General features: G+C 44.9%; 4 protein-coding genes across 4 annotated transcripts; 2 read left to right on the top strand and 2 right to left on the bottom strand.

Annotated features, from left to right (window-relative positions):
• Nucleotides 1-2,632: 2,632 nt before the first annotated feature.
• On the bottom strand, nucleotides 2,633-7,570 carry J7T55_007295 (uncharacterized protein; the record flags this gene model as incomplete). The annotated part of the gene is made up of 18 exons (XM_053144044.1): nucleotides 2,633-2,700; nucleotides 2,856-2,895; nucleotides 2,995-3,122; nucleotides 3,587-3,805; nucleotides 4,058-4,267; nucleotides 4,350-4,893; nucleotides 4,980-5,060; nucleotides 5,329-5,365; nucleotides 5,899-5,909; nucleotides 6,055-6,160; nucleotides 6,210-6,427; nucleotides 6,483-6,516; nucleotides 6,574-6,820; nucleotides 6,884-6,896; nucleotides 6,970-7,118; nucleotides 7,169-7,187; nucleotides 7,243-7,369; nucleotides 7,422-7,570. The coding sequence occupies 18 exons, from the start codon at nucleotides 7,568-7,570 to the stop codon at nucleotides 2,633-2,635; spliced, it is 2,400 nt and encodes a 799-aa protein (XP_052992987.1).
• Nucleotides 7,571-10,600: 3,030 nt separating this feature from the next.
• Nucleotides 10,601-11,224, top strand: J7T55_007294 (glyoxalase/Bleomycin resistance protein/Dioxygenase; the record flags this gene model as incomplete). Its single annotated transcript, XM_053144043.1, has 1 exon — nucleotides 10,601-11,224. One exon carries the CDS (start codon nucleotides 10,601-10,603, stop codon nucleotides 11,222-11,224), a length of 624 nt encoding a protein of 207 aa, XP_052992986.1.
• A 1,908-nt stretch (nucleotides 11,225-13,132) lies between these two features.
• J7T55_007293 (uncharacterized protein) lies at nucleotides 13,133-13,891 on the top strand (the record flags this gene model as incomplete). Its single annotated transcript, XM_053144042.1, has 5 exons — nucleotides 13,133-13,180; nucleotides 13,222-13,252; nucleotides 13,383-13,468; nucleotides 13,559-13,583; nucleotides 13,644-13,891. The coding sequence occupies 5 exons, from the start codon at nucleotides 13,133-13,135 to the stop codon at nucleotides 13,889-13,891; spliced, it is 438 nt and encodes a 145-aa protein (XP_052992985.1).
• Nucleotides 13,892-18,981: 5,090 nt separating this feature from the next.
• On the bottom strand, nucleotides 18,982-19,359 carry J7T55_007291 (uncharacterized protein; the record flags this gene model as incomplete). Its single annotated transcript, XM_053144040.1, has 3 exons — nucleotides 18,982-19,151; nucleotides 19,214-19,271; nucleotides 19,342-19,359. The coding sequence occupies 3 exons, from the start codon at nucleotides 19,357-19,359 to the stop codon at nucleotides 18,982-18,984; spliced, it is 246 nt and encodes an 81-aa protein (XP_052992984.1).
• Nucleotides 19,360-22,006: the final 2,647 nt, after the last annotated feature.

The following is a 22,006-nucleotide window of genomic DNA, read 5'->3' as shown; positions in this document are numbered from 1 at the left end:
AATAATAGTTAAAAGTATAAAAAACTTAAAATAATAATAATATTATAAAGGTTAATTGTAAAGTAAAAGGATTAATATTAAAGTTATAAGTATAAGTTAAGCTTTATAGTAAAAAAAAAACTATATTATAATAAATATACTTAATTTTCTTTCCTTTATTATATATACTTACTTTTAATTACCTATACTTACTTTATTTATTAAAAAAACTCTTTTTTATTATATTAAATTACTCTTTTTATTACTTATAATATATTTTAGCTATTATTACTACTTTCCTTTTTTTAAAAATTATTAAAAAACTTATTTAAGTACTTTTTTATAACTATTAATAGGTTTAGTAATATTTATAGTTTTTATAGCTATAATAAATCCTTTTCTGCCCTATTACTTTTACTACTTTTAAAAAAGCTAAAAAAGTTTTCTTTTTTCTTTAAATATAGCTTTATAAGCTTTTTAACTAATATAATTATATATAAACCCTTTTTATTAAATTAAATATTATTTTTAATATAAAGGTTTTATAAATTTAAACTTTTATACTTTATTACTTTTAATAACTTTTTTAGCTATATTTTTTTTATAAGCATATAAAAGTACTTTTATAGTATTTTTAATATAAATTCTTTATATAAAACCTTTTAATTACTTATAATTTAAAGTAGTAATAAGGATATTATAGTAAGCTTATATTTTCTTTATAAACTATTTAAGCAACTTATAAAAAAGAGCTTTATTAGTAATAATAGTATTAGTAATTCCTTAAAGCTTTACAATATATATAATAATAGTAATAATAATAAGGGCTTAAATAATAGTAGTAATATTAATAATAGCTATTATAATTAATTATAGTTAAAGCTAAAAGCGTAAAGGTTAATTAATAAGTTAATTACTATATAAATCTCTTTTTTTTACTTAGCTTTCTTTTTTTTACTTTTTTTATAGCTATAAAAAGCTAATATTACTATTACTAAGTTTCTTATTACTTTAATTGCTTTTAGCTTACTATTACTATTAAAAAAAAAGCTTTATTAATAGCTTATAAAAAGCAGCCTTACTAATAACTATTACTTTTACTTACTTTAATAAATTATTATTAATTAAATTAATATATATATTATTCTGCTTTATATAGTATTATTAATATAAAGAGTTGCTTTTATTATAATAATAATAATTAGCTTTATAATATATACTTAAATTATACTTTTATTATATTATTAGCTATTTATAAGCTTTTTATAAGAGTTTTTAATTACTATATATTACTATAAGTATATAAATAATAGTTAACTTGCTATAAACTTTTAAAAGTAATAAGCTTTTATTAAATAATTTAATACTTTTTAAATATTTAACTATAAGCAGATTATTTATAAAGCTAGTAATAAGCTATACTTTTAGTAGCTTATTAAAAACTTTAACTATTAATTGCTTAAGCAATAAATTAACTTATAGTATTAGTATTATTTATAACTCTTAAAAAGTAACCTTATAAGTATATATAAAGGTTAAAAAAAAAGGCTTTTTACTTATAAAAAGCATTTTTACTAAATTATAATAGTTAAATACTTTTTTAAAATAATCTATATATTTTTTTATTAATTTTAATTAATAAAAAGTATTCTATAGCGCTTATTAATAGCTAGCTTTAATATATAATTAGTATAACTTAATAATAATACTTTTACTATTTTTAAATTTTACTTTAACCCTTTCTCTTATATTAATTAATAAGTCTTTTTATAGGTTAAGAATATTAAAAGTTAGCTAGTTAGTATTAAATTTAATAATATAGCGTTTTATTAATAGTATTTAAAAGAACTTAATATTAATAACTTTTATAATTAATATTATTAGTACTTTACTTAAAAATTTTAACTATAGTAAATTAATAAAATAGCTTTTTAAAACCTTAATATTACTTTTAATATTTTTTAATAATAAAGCTATTTTAAAAGTAGTATTATTATTATTAGCTATTTTTAAGCTATTTATACCTTTTTTAAAAATAATTACACCCTTATCTAGCTTATTAGCAACCTCCTTAGCATTTTTTACTATATATTAAACTATATATTTAATAGCAGTTAATTTATTTTTAGTAGTTTTTAAAACAGCCTTTAATATAACCCTTTTACTACGCTTTTTTTACTATACAGTTTATTTAGCTATAATAATAGTATATAACTTATTAATAGCTGCCTTTATTATTAGCTTATATATATATATTTATTTAAGCGCTATTATATAATTATTAGTAAATTATATAGTATAGCACTATAAGTAAATTTTTTATAACAATAAGTATTTAATTACTGCTTTAGGAGTTAATTAAAATATATTAATAGTAAATTTAAGTAAGTAAGCATTATTCTTTACTAAAGTAAGTAAAGGCTATATACCTTTATATAATAAGCAAAATTCGATTTTATTACTTTAAGCTATAAAAAAAATATACTTAATTAAGAGTTAGCAATAGTTTACAGTAGTTAATAATAATAGTAATTTTATAGAGAGGTTATTAGTAAGTGCTTAAGCTTGTTTATAAATTTTAGTAATTAGCGTAGGACTGACTTAACTGACAGGGGGGGGGCTGCACTTCGCTTGCCACAGACAGCGTACTCTCTCAAAATCCCACTGTACCAGACAAATTGCAACCCTGAGATCCGCCGAGCACTGATGATGCCGCCCCGCCTAGAGGGCACCAAGACATGTCAGGTCTGCCATATCAGTGCGTGTAGAGTCAAGAGTTAGGCATCGCCCTTAGCGTTGTGTATGTGCAGCCAAGGTAGCGAGGCTAATGCTAATAATTCAGACTGACTTAGCAGCCAGACTTCATGCAATCATACAGCGTGCAGTGTTTGCTAAGTCACGGGCAGTGTACGTTGTCTGATGCAATCACAAATGGTGCTCAGCACAACCTTCCAGGAGCGAGCTGCAGGAAGTGTCTGAGTCTCAATCACTTTTATATAAATGATTATGTTGCACAATGGGAACCACAAAAGTGTGCGGGCTGCAGGGACGTTCGGGGTGGCGGTTCAAGAGCCCTGACATGGACATGCGCGTTGCGAAGGCCGTGCCATTCGAGCGTTCAGGGGCTCTGAATTCAGCTGGGGCTGTCGCGTCAGAGTACGGAACGGTCATTTGTGGCCGACGAGCCCTGTTCCTCATTTCTTGCAGCAGAATTTACTCAAAGGTGTGAAATGAAAAGACGATGTTTGTCTTTAAGCTTCTACCAGTAAATAATAAAGTCCACGGGTAGCACTGCTGGACCTTGAAGACATGGTCTATCTGAATATCATCCACGGATACCATACTGTCCTTCAAAGTATCTACTGGTTATGAATGCTTTTAAAGCTGATATACAAAGAAGTACCATTCACATTCATACTGGATATGAAATACAGTCATGGCTAGCCTGATGGCCTGAGAAAGACCTCGCTTATATACGTCTCACCCGTGCCCGCGAAGGTTTCTTCATGTCGCTACTGACGGCTCACGCCAACATTTCCAGATATTCTATCCTGAGTCTAATATACTCGAGTGTGGGCATGATCCAGACTTTGCTCCGAATACGTACAACTGTCCCAAGCAGTTCTTTCCAAGCTGTGAGCTTGGCCATGCTCGTTTGCCCAATACCAATAGCTGCCCTCACGGCGACGCTCGGGGCTTCCATGATCAAGCGGTGACCCCGCTTGGCTTCTCCCCTCTTCCTCTGAAAGGACCAACCCCTGTTCTCCAGCTTCGAGATCGGATGAATACACCTCCGTCGTACCTTCTAAATCGTGGCACGTGTCGACTATGGTGTCAAAGAGGCTCTGTCCCTTCTTTTTTTCCTTCTTCCATGAATTTCCGAATGTGCGTAATTGGCCACTATTATGAAAATTTTGAGCAACAGGTTGTTTGTTCTTCCGTCCCTGCATGAAAAGGGCCGGAAATGAGATAAGACAAGCAACTAAGAAGGCTTGACGGAAGAGGCTATTCATCAGCATGTATTATAAATTGGCACATAGAAAACTAGGGCGGTGACCAAGATTGATTGAGCACTTACAGACGAAGAGCTCCATTTCCATCCAGAACCAGCTCCATGCGCTGTTCTGGGACTGGGTGTAGTCGCTGGCAACTCGGGCGTAGCCGCTGGTGCAGCGGATTATGGCCATGGCAACAGTAAATAGCGATAGCATGAACATTGCTGAGAGGTACAGCTTCTTTTTTAGGTTGAGCCGGACTCTCCATACTATGGCGAGAGGGAAGATCATGACTATATGGTTGGTCTAGTCAGCTCAAGATTCATCGGATATATGGCTGAACAGTACGGTGAGAAAAGGAGAGACCGGTCGTACTCAGCACATCATTGAAAGCGTCAATACCGGACGTAGTTTGGATTTGAATCCATTGCAGTCGGATGGCGGATGGCGTGGTGCACTTCGTCAGAATCACCTGCACTTCGGCGAGACTGCACTGGTAGGACATCAGGCCAAGGAAGGCACCGAGGGACGCGATAGTCACAACGACCACAGCCCACCACAACTTCCAGTAAAGTCGATCCACAGAGCAGAAAATACGGTAGAAAAATAGAAGGAAATTGAATTTGACAGCCCAGAGCCCAATAGCGACGAGGATATCGACGGCGGTGAGAGCATACAACCCTTTCGGAATATCTTCGAGAAATGTCGCCGGCGGTTCTCTCAATCCATTGCCGACTTCTTCCATCATGTAGACGTATTCAAGGCGGAGCTGGCAAATGATTGTAGCGGCAAATTGCAGGCATAGAACGAACAGCATGAGGTAGTCCTCTGTGATGAGCTTCCGCGAAGACATCCAACGGATCACGATGCGGCCGGTAAACAAGACGACACACAGCGCGAAGAATGTCCACGAGGTAGCCTACAACCATGAACGGAGACTTAAATGAGATGGTGCCCTCGAATTCGCTCATCTCTGATAAGGAGTAATTAGGGCATGATACTAACATGGAAAGCTTCCAACGACATCAACTCCCCAGTCGTGCTGAGGACTCCATGAGTAGTAGACATGTTCTCTGACACCGAATTCTGTACGTTCTTTTGCGAGCAAGAAAATCAAGGGAAAATTTGAAACGCGAAATGAGTAAATGTCCAAGGTCTCTTGATGAGATCGACGTAAGACGAGATGCAGGATTAAATCGACGGACCCAGAGAGATGATTGATTCTCAAGATGTCCGAACTATTTGCGATTGTATTTGAAAAGAAAATGCAATAGAAGAGCAGCTATTGAATGGTAGCGAAGGCAGTGTGATGCATGGTGTGGGGGAGGAAGGGAGCCGAAAGTCAACAAGGAACCATATGAATGTCTCGGCCGGCAGATTGCTGTGCCTTGCTACAAAGGGCGGTAATGGCACCCATGATGTTCATGGAGGGACTTTATCAACCTGAAGATGGGGGCCGCAGTGAGATCCATGGATGTGGTCGAGCCTGAAGGCTCGTGACAGGTCATCACGCATGCAGGTAGTTTTACACATCGAGAAGCCGTGGGCACACGCAAGTGGTCAACTGGCGATCCCATCACGTCCATGCATGGCTTATTACTTGGCCTCAGTGGTCTTTTCGGAAAGATCGACAGATCATACTACATTATTTCCAAAATTGGCTCATGCTATAATACCATTGCAGCATGATTATCTTTCAGCTGCCGCTGCAGACCGAATCGCATCTGCAGTGAGCTTAGTCACATCACGAGCCCCGGCAGAGTGGCACCGCAAGAGATAAGACACAGAACCAGTTCGTAACGTAAAATAAGTACAACCTCATGTTTGAGTATGGAAGGTACGCAATGTCTAACACTTGCTGGCATTCATCAACCAAGCATGTAGCTGCTATAAGTCGTGGGAAATACAAAGGATTAAATTTGACATTACGGTCGGCTTGGGAGTGGGAAGATAATTTGAAATCTTGCTTGATAAATAGAAACCTCAAATGAATAGATGCTAACGTGCGTGCCTGATTGGCGGTTCCCTTGTATTTCCTCCGTAATGCAACATCTGTGTACTTAGTCGCCTAGACACTTACGACCGAGCCTCGCAGGCTCAGAAACGGAGGCTGTGTCAGAACATCAATCTCTCTGGATTCTTGAACCTTCTTCGCCTCGGAACCGAAGTATCGCCCTGTTCGAAAGCTGCCCCACGAGTCAGAGAGGTTTGTCATTTTATTGGGGAAAATCTTACCTCCAGCTAAGGTTTGCTTGGACAATATTTCGGATGCCTTGGATGTATTGTTGGACGTCGTTATCGACTTCCTTGCCCCAGGAGGGAACCGCCTTGACATTTTCGTACCACGCAATGTACCGTTCATCGACCATCGAAGCAATCTCATTAAATGCTTCTTGAGCCGAGAGCCCGTTCATTCGGCATACGGCGACCATGTTGAACGGACAGTTTATGTTCTGCAGCAGGCCTGGGTTCAGCATAGAACGTTGGATTTTGATATCAATTGCATACCTCTTCTTTGCGATATGACAAAATATCGTTGTGCCTGATCATCGATGTTAGTCTTGTGAATGCCGTCCATTGAACACTGGACTCAACTCACAACATGGTTAATTCGGCAACCAAATTCTGCAAAGCCTGTATAGCGGGATGAAGGAAGACTTCGTCTGGAATGTTCAGGTCGTACGCGAACTCGACAAGGGGGTACATCGAGAACGCGCCTATAGACATCCTCCGAGTCTCAATCATTTCTTGTATTGTAGGCGTTCGGTCTGCTGCGTGATCTTTTACGTGTTTCAGAACACCAGTGCAGTAGTGTTGCGTAGCCTTGACATATCTCTGCATGGTACCTACAAGAGGGTAAGTAAGATTGGGATCAGTTTCTAGAATTGGTTGACCAAGTGAAAGCTTACTTGGAGATGAGCCCTTGAAGTTATTGTTAGCTTGAGCCGAACGGTGTTGGTGCAGATATGCCAGAGGCACTCGGGTATTGACTCACTGCTGCAAGCCGCTTGTAAATACTGTCATGTGCAAGTACGACTAGCTCATCAGAAGATCGATGGATATCGGGCAACATGATAGACAACAAATTGCTGATAATTCGTTGCGAGGTATCCGGGTCATTCGTCAATTCCCCGTCATCGAACACTTTGATATCGTTAGCTGGAGATAGTCATAGAAGCCTTAGTTCAGCTCACTGTCATCGAAGGCGAAAACCTAACATTGTTCTTGTTAGCCAAATGTATGCGATACATTGTTTCGGAAAGCTCACCCAGTTGCTCCAATCACAAAGAATCCGTAATTTCTCCTGGTTTGCATGAGGAAAAACAATCGCACAAAAGTAGGCAAAGTCGCAATAGTTGACTTTCTTGCACTCTTGTTGCGAGAGAGACATTACGCTGTCCTTATCATTAGTATTCCTCGTTCTTGAACCGTTTAAGAACTATTTACCTCTGCAACCATATCTCTGACTGATATCTGGCGGAATCATAGCCAGGATTCAGCATGGGGTCCCTGACCAAGAAACTCTCAAACAAGTCTGGCAATACTATGGTGACTTTCTGGTCCAAGGCGTCTGAGTGCGATAATATATGAGACATGACGATGGCGAAGAGGCGAAGAGATGCTTTGATAACCTTGCTTAAAGTGTATATGGTGAAAGTAATGGGCAAGCACTCAAGCTTAGAATTAGTAGATTGGGCCAGTATTTATTCCTTTTGTAGGATACCGGCTGAGCCTTGGAATAGGCAGCCTTTATGGAACCAACACAGACTGCGGCTCTCTTCCACCGAACAGTCACCGATCGGTGATGGTTATCGGTTAGCGCGATGTGTGCTCTCTACCCTGTACGTATCACTTACTAAAACCATGATTCCTCCATAATCAAAAGAATCTGAGGTCAGCGCCGCAGGAGACATGTGCCTAGTCAGAGCGACTCGGTGGTAGGATAGTCAGTCTATGCTCCAGCGAATCGGAGCTGGACGCGCACAGTTGAACCTCGTACCTGTACATGCTGAATATTTGGAGGAAACCCGTGAACATCCGTCTGGAGCCGTTTGACCCGCTATAGGCAACTCTGAGCTTTGGGCGGCCAGGTATCATCCGCTTGCTGTGAGATCTTGCCGACACGTCTGCGCCGCTTGTTGGCACAGCCACCGGATACGCCATTGACCGTGGAGTTTACATAGTAGTCACAGCAGTAATGACAAAGTGGGTCCCTGGGCTGAGCATTGATCCTGGTACTCCACTCTGAATCAGCTCACGAACTTTCTCTCTAGTACTTCCTGAAGACTCCGGAAGATGCCTCACGCGGTCACAACCAGTATCATGGGGTCTTTTCCGTTGTGTGTGTTGGGTTGCACATTGGCACGCAGCCCCCTGTACTTTGCCCAATCACAAGGTCTGGCTTACTCCCTATAATCTTCCATCTATACCATTGGGGTCCAATCCGCACGGGAGTGCCAAGATTATCTCTGCCTTACGGATGAGGGATAGGCATGCAAGGTTTCCGGTAGAGTTCGAGGTGGGTGAAGCTGGAAAGACTTGGTTCGCTTCCGCAAGCTGGTGTGGCCTCCTTCAAGTTAATACTCGCTTGTAAATTGATAGTAGCATACATGTGGGGTGTGAAGTTGAAGTCTCGATTGCGTTTAGAGGTACCAAAAGCACGTGGCTTATGGAGTGAGATGTCACTCATAGCTCATGCCCACATTTTCCGGCACGCTGCCTGTGATATAGCGTAATTGCATGGGGCTATGCAACACTCAACCCGCCGCCTGTTCAGCGTTTTCCAAGGCTACTGCCTGAGGACTGTGCGAAATTCGGTAAATGAAAAGGCGGAGGACCGGGTTCAAGCTTCCCCGCTCACTGCGCTCGGGCCAAAGTGGAAGAATCCATGATGAGTCTGACGGCTTTAGAAACCTAAGTATCCTGCGTTCCAACATGTTCGCATCCAGTTATATGGGACAACCATCCTTACTCTGTTGAGAACTCCCTGTTTGACTCTGACGGAGTGGTTATTCTTGAGGCACCCTCGCGTGGCACCTGATCGAGTCTTGCGATACGAAAACTGGGAACCTCCAGCTGAGGTGAGCAGCTATAATAGCATGCTGAGCTGTGGTTCAAGGAATCTCTAATCCGATACGCAGACTCCTTGCAGTACTGCAACCTACTTTGTTCACTATAACCTAGAATCATTCCCCGGCCTCCCCGTCTTTTGATCCGTATCGCTGGATATGTGCTGCTGAACAGGGACAGCACCCTGAAAGTCACCTTGCGCTTTTTTCGAAAGGAACTAGATCCTGCGTAGTGGGTGGATCTTGTGGGGGCTGTTCCTCGGCAGAAGAACGGCTCATATGTACACAAACGGATTAGGTTCGGCTCAGCCCTATGCTGGTTCATACTCTTCAGGTATGTACCGTAGATCAAATCATCTCGCAGGATTTCTTGCTGGAAACCGGCGTGCGTCCAGAGGCAGCGTTGAGACCGTACCGTGGCAATCCTTCGGAAAGGGGGGCGGGAAAAAAGAGGGTGGGGGCGGGGGGATGGCGAAGTGCGTTATGATCAACAAAGCAGGCAGATTGACGTCACTTTCGAAGTTTTGCCTTCTTCCTTGTTTAAAACAAGTCGTATTCAAGGAGATAGAGAGGGAGGGGGTGGAAAGCAATGGCAGTCTACCGGCAGAGACCAGCATATACCGTGGAAAAGCGAATCCTTGTCGAAACTAATCGGTGTGGTAGCATGGATGTAGCACGTGGATCCTTGCCTTCTAACCTCCATTGGAAACAGCCTTGTAAGGCTGACTCTAGCAGCGTCAAATACTCAACCAATCATCGCCAGAGCCCGTTCACATTTGAAAATTGTCCTCCGGCGGGGGCCCACCCTTTTGCAGCACCTACCCACTGCTTTGCAGAACTCAGTCCATCCTTCGAACCAGTCAGCTTCGTCAATCCCGAGGGCATTGTTTGCGCGGCCCCCACTGCTAAAGGATCCTGTGGAGTGGGGCAGTAATCAAAGAGAAGCAGCAGAGCCGCTCAGCCCTACCGATGAGGTCTGCGACGACTTGTTTGGGATGCATGCTTTGGGCTTCATGCAGTACGCCTCTTGGTCAGCTGAGAGCTCGAATGTTCCGGCGACGAGGCAAAATCCGCAAGAATGAGTCCAGTGCTCACGCCCACCGCTCATGATTTAAGGGACCAATGTCTTGAGTTTCCCTATAGCTTTGTTTTAATGTTGGCTGGCAATATGAAGGTGTGAAAATAGATCTATCACTTTGAAGCTAAACCGTGAAAGCCTTGATGGATGGTCTGTTTGCCCATCATTGGCTGATGACTCCAACAAGAGCTACTCCGTCAAAGGACGCGCATTTGGTCATCTTATCGGATTGTATATTATAAGATCCGATCCAAGCAGACTTAACACGTGGAGTAGTCAGCACGGCGCATCTGGTGCTGCTCGTGTCACCCACCCTCGGGTCTCTCGGCGCAAGATGACCGTGACTCCGACATGAAATTGGCGTAACTCAGTAGTGCTTATCAGTCGCCCTTTGCAATAAGACATCTCTTCTGCCAAAAAGCTACTGTTTACCTCCTCAAGAAGTAGCCATAACCAAATAAGAATACGAATTTCAGAAGATGGCGACCAACGGCTCGACAGGAAAAGTCTTGTCCCCGACAGCACTGGCCCATGTCGTCCTGCAAACTTCACAGTTTGAGCCCATGGTTGCGTTCTATAAGGCCTTCCTGGGAGCCCACGCGACTTACGAGAATGAGTTTCTCTCATTCTTGACTTACGATGAGGAGCACCACCGGGTAGCCATCGCATATGTGCCCTCGACCACGCCCAAGGTCCCGACGTCGGCCGGTTTGGCCCACATGGCCTTTTCATTCAAGACTTTGAAAGACCTCCTGCTTGCCTACGGTCAGCGGAAGGCTCGAGGGATCATGCCGATCTGGTCGGTCAATCATGGCCCCACCACGAGCATCTACTATCAAGACCCCGACGGCAACCAGATCGAGACCCAGGTGGACAATTTCGAGACGATTGACGAGGCCAACGCATTTATGAATACCCCAGAATTTGCGGAAAACCCTATCGGCGTCGACTTTGATCCTGAGGATCTGATCAGAAGGGTCGAGAGTGGTGAGGATGAGGGGAACTTGAGGAAGAGACCCCGCATTGGACCTCGAGGAGTGGAAGGGTTGCCTGTGCCACCCAAACCCGATGTCCGTAGAAACTACGATGTTGTATCGGCTTAGGGGGTCTGCCAGTGAATGTGCTGGAAATCGGCACGCAATTTGGAAAGAGCGGCACCTGTTGCGTCGGATCATATGGTATTACTCGTTTTCACAAAGAAGTATCTGGGTGGAGATCTATACCGGCGGCGACTGAACACAGAGGTACTAAAATAGTCAAATGATCCCCCGTACCAGAATACAAAAACAATCCTTTAGCTAAGAGATCTGAATCAATTGCCTTTGCGAGACAATCATTTCACAAAATAATACAATGACCCATCTTGAGCGCCGTGATTAGCTTCTACTTAGGCAATGAGGTTAGCCGCCCAATTCTAAGTTTATTGTTACCAAATACTTCCGACGTCGCTGGCTCGCATGGTCCGAGCAAGACTTATTGTAGCTGGACCTCATACGGCCCTGAAGTTCCTACTTCGACGTCCTGTCTTATCCACGAGGAGTGTTTGAACGAGAAGTGGTGAAAAAGACCGTGGGTCAGGCCTCCACCACAGCTTTCCGTCACTTCGTCTTGCATCATAATCAAGACTTCCTACGCGGCTATCCGAGTACTACCAAGTCCCTGCATTTATGAGTTATAGAATGGAAGCCTCGAATTATTCGAAGTCCATGTGAAACATCATCTTCGCGTAGTTGTGCAGAGTGACTGAACGAATAATGAATCACTCGAAGCAAGTCTAAGCTGTCTGCCAACAGAGGTGAGCTCCATTATCTGGCAACGTATTCAAGAATACCAGAGACGTGTATTACGAATGCTACTTTCCGGTTCCTATAGATTTAGAACTCAAGGTGCTCGACTGAAGCAAAGGTATGACAAACTCCTGAACGTCTTTGGGCACTCGTATCAGCGTACTCGCGAATATCTCTTCCATATGCAAGACTATTTGATTCTCTGTTTCACGCGCATGATAAGTTGGAGGATACTTCGTCTGCACCACGAACACACCATGCCATAGCTCGACAATACGAGGCAGGCTGGGCTTTGATCATCCAGTGCCAAACCGTGAAGCACCTGTGGTTCATAACAGATGTGCTATTACCTAGACTGTTGATTAATTACTAGTCGATGATATCGAAGAAAGATTTCCGCATTTTTTTTTTGGCTTCGTCCATAATGCGAAAGCCTCTTGAAGACGGGATACCTAGGCAGATTGACGAGGGCAAGGAGTTGGTATTCTAGTATGGACACCTCGCCAGAGAGAACTGGTCCAGAGTTTGTGGAGGAAGTCCCAGACGGCACCTCGTGTCTCGCCCGGTCCTACTTTGCCTGATCTTAGAAGTGAGATGGCCTTCACAAACGCTATCGTGGGGCACTTTTCTTTCGACTAGAAAATATGAACATTACATTGGAAATTTCCGCTGGGAAGGTGAACAAGAGACCATAACGCCATCTCAGACAGACTGTAATAGGAAAGACAAGACAATTCAACCCAGAAGAACCTCTCTCTTTTGCAAACCCAAACTATCCGCTACGTTTGCCCATTTCATTCCAGAATTGAATTGAATCAGACCGCACCCAACCCTTTCAAATATAACGAGGCCGTCTTGTACCATTCCCGTCTCTCTCATAAATAATCCTCGAACGCAGTCAGCATCTGGTATCATATCATTCGAAGAATTGTTGGTCAAGAATAGGGGGGAAAAGATGGCTTTGGTCCCTAGCAATGGGGATATGATGTCAACCTCATCTACCCATACCCGAAAATGTTCGATGCTATGTGACATGCTATCAGGCGTAGTTATATAAAATAATTGAGCTTTTAAGGAGTTGAGGATGTGAAGTATTGTCCTGCCGGCACTCCAGTCGGCTTTCAGCACTCCTTCAATCACAAAAGAGCTGACCTTCAGGGTCACTGAGGGAAATCGATTCGATTCCACGCCTCTAGCCTCTGAGTTCACTTTGTAGCTCACAGCATGAGCCAGGACGCCGGCTTCATACGCCGAGCTAGAATCGCCATTATCGTAAGATCTGATCTTATCAAAGTACACAAAACCATCCACAGACGCCCAACTCCAAGTTGGAGGCCTGTGGAAGTTTGTGTCATTCTCGTTGCATGTTGGATAAGTTCTTCTCATTGTTCGGCGCCAGGATTCGGCCCCCTGTTCAGAGCCCAAATTTATATGACTGCAACTCCAGTAGAGGCTTTTGATCATCGTTTTCCAGAAGTGGCCCTCCACGTTTTCATCAGCCATCGCTTGGCCCATACGAGTGGTTACGGCGGAGAGCGCAACCAGCTTGTCCTTCTCAGGGTATGTCAAGAGCCGAGAAGAGTATTGGTATACAATATGAAACCATTTTAAGCAGAGTCCATCGAGATTAGAGGATGTTGGGATCAATAGGTCGTCATTGGCCAAGATGTATTTGGTAAGTTCTGCACCGGTTGGAAAAGATTCGCACGCAAACGGAAGCTCCTGACAAGTCCAGAACATCTCCGCGACGCCAAATCCAACAACGCGTGCAGGAAGAACTCTCTCTTGAAAAGCCCACGCACGGGATGCAAGAGGTTGCAAGCGATATGCGTTGCGATAGTACGACGCGGACACAACGATATGACTAGCGGCGTCTTTGCCATGTTCAGGACCAATTGCTGTGACATTAACCTCGAATGGGGCCGCGAACTCCGGAATTGGTCCACTAAGAACACTTTCGTGCGGATTTGCAGCTCGATCTAGAGCTAAGCAAACAATGCAGTGCGAATAGACTTCGTGCATCCTGGAGGATTCGTAAAGCCAGTCTTCCTTGCTCCCAGGCCCGTCTTGAATAATGCAGAGGCAATCAACCCAAAGATAACGAATGCGAAGGCGCCTTATGAAGTCAACCGCTTCACGAAAGGCAACGGGTAGCTGTTCATCAAGAATGCCGGCTTGTAGAGAACCCATATTTGAAGCTGTGAGGCGGAGAAAGTTGTAAGGCGGAGGGCCCCAGCAGTAACTCAAGGCAGCGTATGGGCCATACACATTCTCTTGCTTTGTTAGGACAAGGCGCACCCCAGATTCTCGTAACTCAAGTAATCGAGTCGGATAGGATGTTGGGTTGGTATGTTTTGAGCACCGGGAATGCTGGCGTGAACAAGTAGCCATCCATTCTCGAACAACGGCTGTGGAGTCCGACAATGGAATTACCCCCTTCCTGTCTGCAATGGTCAAGTTCGTAAGGAAAGACGATTTCGGAACGAGAAAGTAATACCTGTCGGTACCACGATCATCGATATGAAAGACGATGCAAGCAAACGGTGACAGATATGTGTATCTGTAGTACCAGGATTTTGAAGTCAGGTCGATACCATGACTGGCGCTCATGATGGTGCTACGCCACAATAGGTCCTTGCAGACAATACAACCAGCTGTTGCGGACTTGGCAAGAGACGCTTGATTAGGTTGATGGTCACCCCTCCAACCGCGTTCTTTCGTCCAATTCTTCTGGAAGGCGGCTAGGCATAGGTTGCAGAGCATTCTTGTTGACAGACCGTGTCCCGGAAGCGTTGGCAAGCTGCAAGTGCATGTTCTAGGGCGCGATGCGAAATTTGCGCGCGACTTCGAGCTTCTGATGACATGCAGAACTTTGAGAAGATTGCCGGGTTTGTGTTCTGGAAGGATATGGTCAGTTTATGAACGAACAGGGAGTGAACTCCGTGGCTGCGCCGCGTCGCTAAGCCGTTTTTTCGTAGGCACCCTGGGGCTGTAGTGATTGCAGTGGCTATTGACGGGCAGGACTGCCCTACCATCACCTCAGTCCGCCTGCACTCCCGCCCTCCAACTCAGCAACAAGTAGACTTTAGTTCGGTGACACAAGGCAGACTTTCCTTCTTTTCACCAACTTCCAACGCTTGGCACACCAGTCAGATGCTCACGCTGTGCTTGGCGCCCAGTGCGGTCGAATAGGGAAGGCCTCAGCTGCAGGTGGCTTAAGCAAGGTAAAGGGGAGGGGGCAAGGTCAAACGACGCATGATGAAGCCTCAATGGCCTACCGTAATAACAGCTTAGGCAGTCTCAAATCATGATAGATCAACTTCTTCCTGAAGACTCATTTGTTGGGCGTACTCCTCGTAAGCAGCCACGGCGGGCCGCAGCCCAAAGATCTGGAGGGTCCTGTCCCACAAGGCAGCTCAGTATTAGTCTATTCTTGTTCACTGCGGTCCTTCTCCTCTTCTCAGTCACGAGGATCTCATCCTGAAACCCATAATCAGTTAGCCTTTCTCTGCAAACTTTCTTTAAGCAAACCTCTTCAACACTACTAAGTACCTAGCACGCAACGGGTACCCTGTCCCACCAAGTATTGATGCCCAACCTTACACAGGAATGGACATCTTATCTCAAGAATCAAGCGAAGTGGTACATAGAGTCTTGAATGCTTCAGATTTCTACTACGAGACCTGCTATGGGCAGGCAAGTTGCTGTGGGATGAATAGTTCATAAGGAAGCTGACGAGGACAATCCGACATTCGCAACGCCCTTCATTGGAAATCACTACGAAGAACTTCATGTTCTGTTTTAAGTGAGGGAGGTCGCATAAGGCTAAGAACTGACCCGTACCCCATGAATGTCCCTCGTGGAAAGTGTGTCGCAAAAGGCCCCGGCACACCAGGATGCCATTATAGCGCTTTCCCTCTTGTTTTCATAGCCTCATCAAGAGTTTGCTCAGCCTGGCAGCTCTTAGGATTTATCAACATTTCCATTACTTCGACGGAGGCCTCCGTCCACTTACGTTGACGCAGCAGCATGGGCTTTCGGTGTTCTTGCCAAGGTTCCTAGTATCTACGTCGTGATCAACCCACCCTAACCATCCAGTGCCGATGGTCATGCCGAGGACATTATCTGGAGGGTGGCCAGAGGTTGATTGTAGACGGAACCCTCGGATACCTTCGGCTTCACTTCGTTGACCAAAAACAGATTGCTGAGCTTTGGGCCGGTCTTCGCAGCCGTGCTCGTGATGCCGCTTAAGGCAATTCCTCCTGATGGAAAGAGACAACATTTTCTGATACTAGAATTTGTGGTGTCTATCTTGGGAATGCTCATAATGATGCTATTCATGGGGGATGGGACTTGGGGCGTCCTAGACCTGATCGCTATGTGTGTCTCTTGGTGCGCGATTGCTTCATACATAACCGTCGACGGGCTCAGAGGAAGCGTTGTGGCTGGAGAGGGATATGGGTACTCACAAGTATTGCGGACGAGTTGACAGCAGTGCAGATGACGACCAGTCCCCGTCCTTCTTCTTCATAAGCGACCCCGAAGTCAGATGTTGGTGAGTCTCTCTTGTAGCAACCATGCGTCCACGGACGAAGCTAACAATGCACTAGGTGGCCGGGCGTCTCGCACGGACAATTGACACGATTGGTCCCAATCTTGTAGACAGTAGAGATGTAGTCCTTGTTTTGGTGCTTTCGAGTGGAGCTTAGTAATTGTGAACTTGCATGCAATGTGTGATCCTGGAATTGACTGAGATCGACTGATTGCTGTATGCACTCTCGTCATGAAAAGGCTGCCATCTTGCACTTCTAGAAAACCCCACCCCTCTCACCAGAACAATGGGAAGCGCTATTGATCGATTGATTGTTTGATTGTCTCTTTTCCGCAGTGGGCGGGAAATAAGCTAATTAAGGTCACCCAGCCCTCTTGCTGATTGCCGCCTTCCGTAAAGCAAAAGGCATTTATTTCAACGGCTTCCAAATCCTTCCTCTCCCCTTCTGAGTACTTCATTGAGTTGTGCATTTCGAAATTCCTTCTCATTGAGGAATTAAAAGAAAAAGCACCTATGCAAGAGACTCAAATGAAAAAATTCTTTCAGCGAGGAGCAATTTCGTACCGGGGACTTGTCCAGAAATTGGTTTCCAACTGCTTGGCGGAGGCGATCTGTTTCGATTGTAGGTCGTCTCCGGTGTAAGGGAGGCAACTAACACTTCCGAACTTGTTATCGGTTGCCTCCCAGAATGCAGCCTCAACCATTCCGCTGTTACAGAAAATGCTGGTATGAAAAATCGCGAAGAGTGTTGTTTCTTCGCCCTTTTGAGGTCCACAACCGACGATCGGTGTGACGACGCATAATGGGAACTGCTTGAGGCCGATCCAAAATCGATGACATACATTTCCCATTCTTTGAGCTTCGGGAATGAAAACTTGCCATCTGATGCTGACGTTCTTCCATTGACTGGTGCATCTTGGACCGCCAATTGCTAGGCCAATAGAGGCAGCAAAGACGAGTATGGATGTCAGGGGAACGTAAAATTGCATAATGGATAGTCAGGTCCTGATTTGGCAAACGAGGGAATGCAAAATGAGAACTGCGCCACGGAAAAGAATAGTAGCTGACCTCGGGACTTGGTGTTATGTAGGAGTATTACATCGTTCAGAAACAAAATGTTGTAGAGCTAGATTACTCCATTTTCCGATTCAAGCGAGGTGATCCAGGCAGATTTATACTTTTATCGCGCTCAATTCGTAATACTCGCAATAACTTAGATGCAGGGTTCATTGATGCTAGCACAAGCCGGTCAGTCTCTCGCTCGCACGATCAAACCTGGGCGACTGGGAAGGCAGGCCTTCCCTCTCACCGGTAACAGACAGCGAATGCTTGGCCATGTCTTACACGAGGAGTCAGAGATTTAGTACTTTTGAGCTATACCTCACGTCGCCCAGTTTGAACTTTGACAGCCGAGCAAGTGCGCGACGGTTTCTATAAAGGCTTAGACCGGCCTCGCGCTATAGATGATAGGTCGAACGTCACGAGGGTTGGACAAGATCACCATAGTGACTGATCCTGAAGGCCTTATTGGACACTTTTTAAGCTACCGCCAAAATGCGAAGGCCCGTATTGAGCTAATCGGAGAGCTATGTCACAATGAGGAGCCATTGGAGCGTTCACGATGGCAGCATGTGTCTGAAACTTCAGGACGAGAAAAGAATTTGCCATTAGTACGCTGCCTTCTTGCTAGCACATTATACGTCAAGAGTTTATTGTTTGTTCAGAGGGTGAATAAAGAAGTAATGATGCCGAAGCAGGCAAAACATGTATCCTGACAACCATGCTCGACCATGAACGCCTCCACCTCTTTACCTGAAAACTCAGACATTTCCAACAGCTGTGGTCTGTCATGAAAGCTTGAAAACCGATTCTGTCCAAAGTATGGCTTTGTCGCCATCATGTTAGAACCTATCTTGCCATTCTTGCAGCCGATAATCAATCTTCAGGCAGCCGAGCTCGAATATCACACCATTATATCTGACATCAACCCAGAATTCGCAAAACGAAGGCGCTGTGGACCGCGTAAAATAATGCAGGCAATTCCTCGTTCTCGAGCTAAATTGGGAGCCATCATTAGGTGACTCTCCAATGACACTGCACGCGACCGCATTTTTCTTGAATTCTGAAATCCTAGTGAACAATCTGATGATTATTTTGAAGGCTCTGAGGGAATCCAAAAGTTTTGGCCTAAAGGATAATTGTAAGTAGAACACATCATGGAATATATGAACACAAAGCTCAAGACACCGTACCAGTTCTTACAGGGCGAGAAACATTGCCCAGGCAGAATCTCTATTCTTCTAGCTCTTTTTAGCGACGTATGGCCCTAGTCTTAGGGCCGTCTCTAAATATAGATAAAAATACACATCTTCAGCAAGCCACTTGAAGTCAATTGGTATTTGCTCGCGCCTCAACAAATAATACCACAAATGAGTTTCCATGCTCGTCCGAAAAATGGCTATCAGTTCAAGGTTCACTCCTAGTCCAAACATGCTTGAACGCACGCTGCAGTCATCAATTCTTACTTTTTCACAACGCCTACTTCCTCATTAGAGGTCACGCTCTCATTACCCGCTTCCTTGTCAGTCCTTTTCTTCAACAAATGCGGTGGGCACTTGCCGCCTTTCGACGATCGAGGGAAATCGTCGGCAACGCAGTCTACACTACCCGAGTTGGCTGCACGGGTGCCGGCTATTTCGAGGGTTGGAATTGCTTTCTTGCCCGCTCGTACGGGGTGCAGATGAATCACTAACCTATGGCATTGATGAGTCCCATGGCCATCTTATTGGCGACGTCTTTGGCGCCATCAATCTGCGGAGTACATCAGTACTCCAGCCAAGAGATTGCTGATTTCAAGCAAGTCTGCCCATGATTGGCTTACCACCCCAGACCCGGCCATAATTGTGACGATTAGTTGACAGAAGGATCAGTATGTGTGATGGGGAAATTCGGGATGGTATGAGAAGCCCTTGATAGCCATATAGTACGTATTGGCAAAGTTGCTAGGAAGGGGCAGGTCATTAAATAGAAGAGACGCACTCAAATACTGTAAGAGCATGTCCATCTGCCAAGCGTCTTGGCTTTTGCGGCACGGAGACCAGTTGATTTGCCAGTCGTGTGTTTTTCTTGCCCATCTATCTTGGCGCCCAGAAGCGTGATCGAAGATCTCACCCCATGTGTTCTAGGCTTGTCTTGGGAGACCGGGGGATGTCATAAGGCTGACTTATTTGTGCCGCGCTGTTATATGACGACCAGTCTTGCTCAAGCCTCGGTGCTGAGCCTCCAGTGCACAGCTCATGTTCCGTGTTCGACATATGCAACCGGAGCTCGAAAGCAACTATGATCTTGATCTTGACCAGAAGTCGTAACACACAGATTGTATTGTACAGCGACCAAAGTATTCGTATCTGGAGCGAATCATCCTACTATGGAAGATCAAGAGCCTAAGATCCCGCTATACTACTGCGCGAATCTTTGTAACACAATGGAAATGGCATGCCTAGGTAAATGACAGAAGTTACGCACATGGTGATGGCTTGCTTCTTGGACCAGTAAGTTCTTCTATGGCTTGGAAATGTTTGAGGCCGAGAATTATATGCATTTGGAAAGAAAAGGAAGGACGGCAGTGACAGCAGCATTTACTTAGAAAATGAACGTTTGCGAAAATTGAAGAGGGATATAAAACAAACACACATACACAGAGAGAGAGAGAGAGGGAGGGGGAGATATTAAACAAATACAGTGACTGCAGAAATAGATCTCACCAAAACATAGATGCCCTTTTTTCGAAGATGGCTGAAAGGAACAGTGTAGATGGCCTCCATAAAGCATCTTCTTGCTGGACCTATGAGTGCGTGTGGAATGCTTGTACGTACTCCCGGTTGAACTATTCTCCAGGAAATGGATGCACCCGAGCCCCTGGAACTAAGTCTTTGTGTTTTACTTACTGCAGCCAGGAATAGCGACTGCTATCCGTGGGTGGTGCAAAAGTTGGGGTACAGTGTGATAGAGAGGCCGTAAGACTCAATGTGGTGCCTCCACGTGTGACAATTGAGATGGTTGGTCCTGGGTTCCATAGATAGAAGACATTGTGTGCCCGTTCCACCGTCCCGCTGTCATACTACCAGGGATGGAATCAATGTTCCCCGCCCTATCGGCGTAAGAGGAATTGCTGCTCCAGGGTGGTCAGGCGATGCTTATGTGGCGACGTGCGAGGGACATTCGCGGAGGAACCCGAGAGTGAAGAAAACCAAAGACCATCAACCTAGCGAAAGCTTCGGAATAAATTAAACTATATTCTTTTCCATAATCTGCATTTACTGAGAATGTGTTCAAGGGCTTATCGCTATTCATTATCCACAGCACCAGGTAAACCTTGCAATCTAGGCCTGCCGTCTTTGCCGTTACATTACTCAAAAATAGCCAGGTTCTCAACGCCGGCATGAGGTGGCTGGGTCATCGGGACCAACCAACAACGATCGAAGCAGGGCATCAGCGCATCGGGCTAAAATAGGACAGAACTGGGATTATGCGGTCACCGACCTGGCCAGACAGAAGAGGATAAGAAGGGACAGCTTCCCCTCCACTTCCCTGCGCGCCAACTCACTCCCTCCTCCACGTCCTCATTGTTCTTACATCCTCAATCATCATCAGTGATCCCGCAGTAGCCCCTCTGCTCACGGTTTAACAACCTGCCCATCGATAGCTATCTCTGCTAAATCTACCGCACAACATGCCTGAGGTCAACGCCCCCCAGCAGCAACAGCCCATGGAGGCCCCCACCGACTCCACCGTCGTCACCCAGCAGCCTGTGAGTTCCGCTCTGCCTGCCATTCCTGCCCTCCCTTTCCAAACACAGCTAATTGGAATGCGATACAGGAAGCACAGGAGCAGATGAACACTGATATGAGCCTGCGTGGTGGTTGCGGCGAGTCGCTTGACTGCTGCGGCATTACCGAGAGCTGTGGTTGCTGCTAGAGGGAGCGTCGATTAGATCGGATGATCAAACTTGGTTTATTAGCGAAGATGGAGGGGCCCCATCCCCATACACCCTGGAGCTCTGGGATCCCTTGGTTTGTTGGTTATGTACGGTAGATTTGTTTCAATGTGCTGGGGAAGTCAGCTATCCTTCGAACATGATGTTGTGAATCAACTCAGACAATCCATACAATTGACAAAATCCAGAGATCTACATGACGGCCTTCCTTTCTTCATCTGTCGTTGCATTGCAGTCCACAGCTTGATGGCTAGTGGCCGTTGCAGAGGAGAGCAGAACAAACGCGTTGTGGATCCCGCCAAGATGGGAAGCCGACGGCCTAAGCTGAAGTGAAGATGCTTGGTTGCTTGGCAGGGCTGCCAGGGCCCGCCAGGGCTCTTCCATCAAAGCTTGACTCTTGAGCTTGTCTTCTTTAGTCCGATGACATGACGTCAAGGTCGGGGCATCCCCACATCGCAGCGAGCCAATAATGACCGTTCAGGGGGAGCTCCGCGCTGCCGTACGACTCTTCCAGAACGGCCCATGGTCCAGGGGGTGAAAACAGGAAATT

This window comes from Diaporthe amygdali (genome assembly GCF_026229845.1).
Source record: "Diaporthe amygdali strain CAA958 chromosome Unknown NODE_16_length_960263_cov_65_539585, whole genome shotgun sequence".
Classification (NCBI taxonomy): Eukaryota; Fungi; Ascomycota; class Sordariomycetes; order Diaporthales; family Diaporthaceae; genus Diaporthe; species Diaporthe amygdali.
Note: the sequence above shows the minus strand (reverse complement) of the source record. Positions and strands in the feature narration are given on the sequence as shown.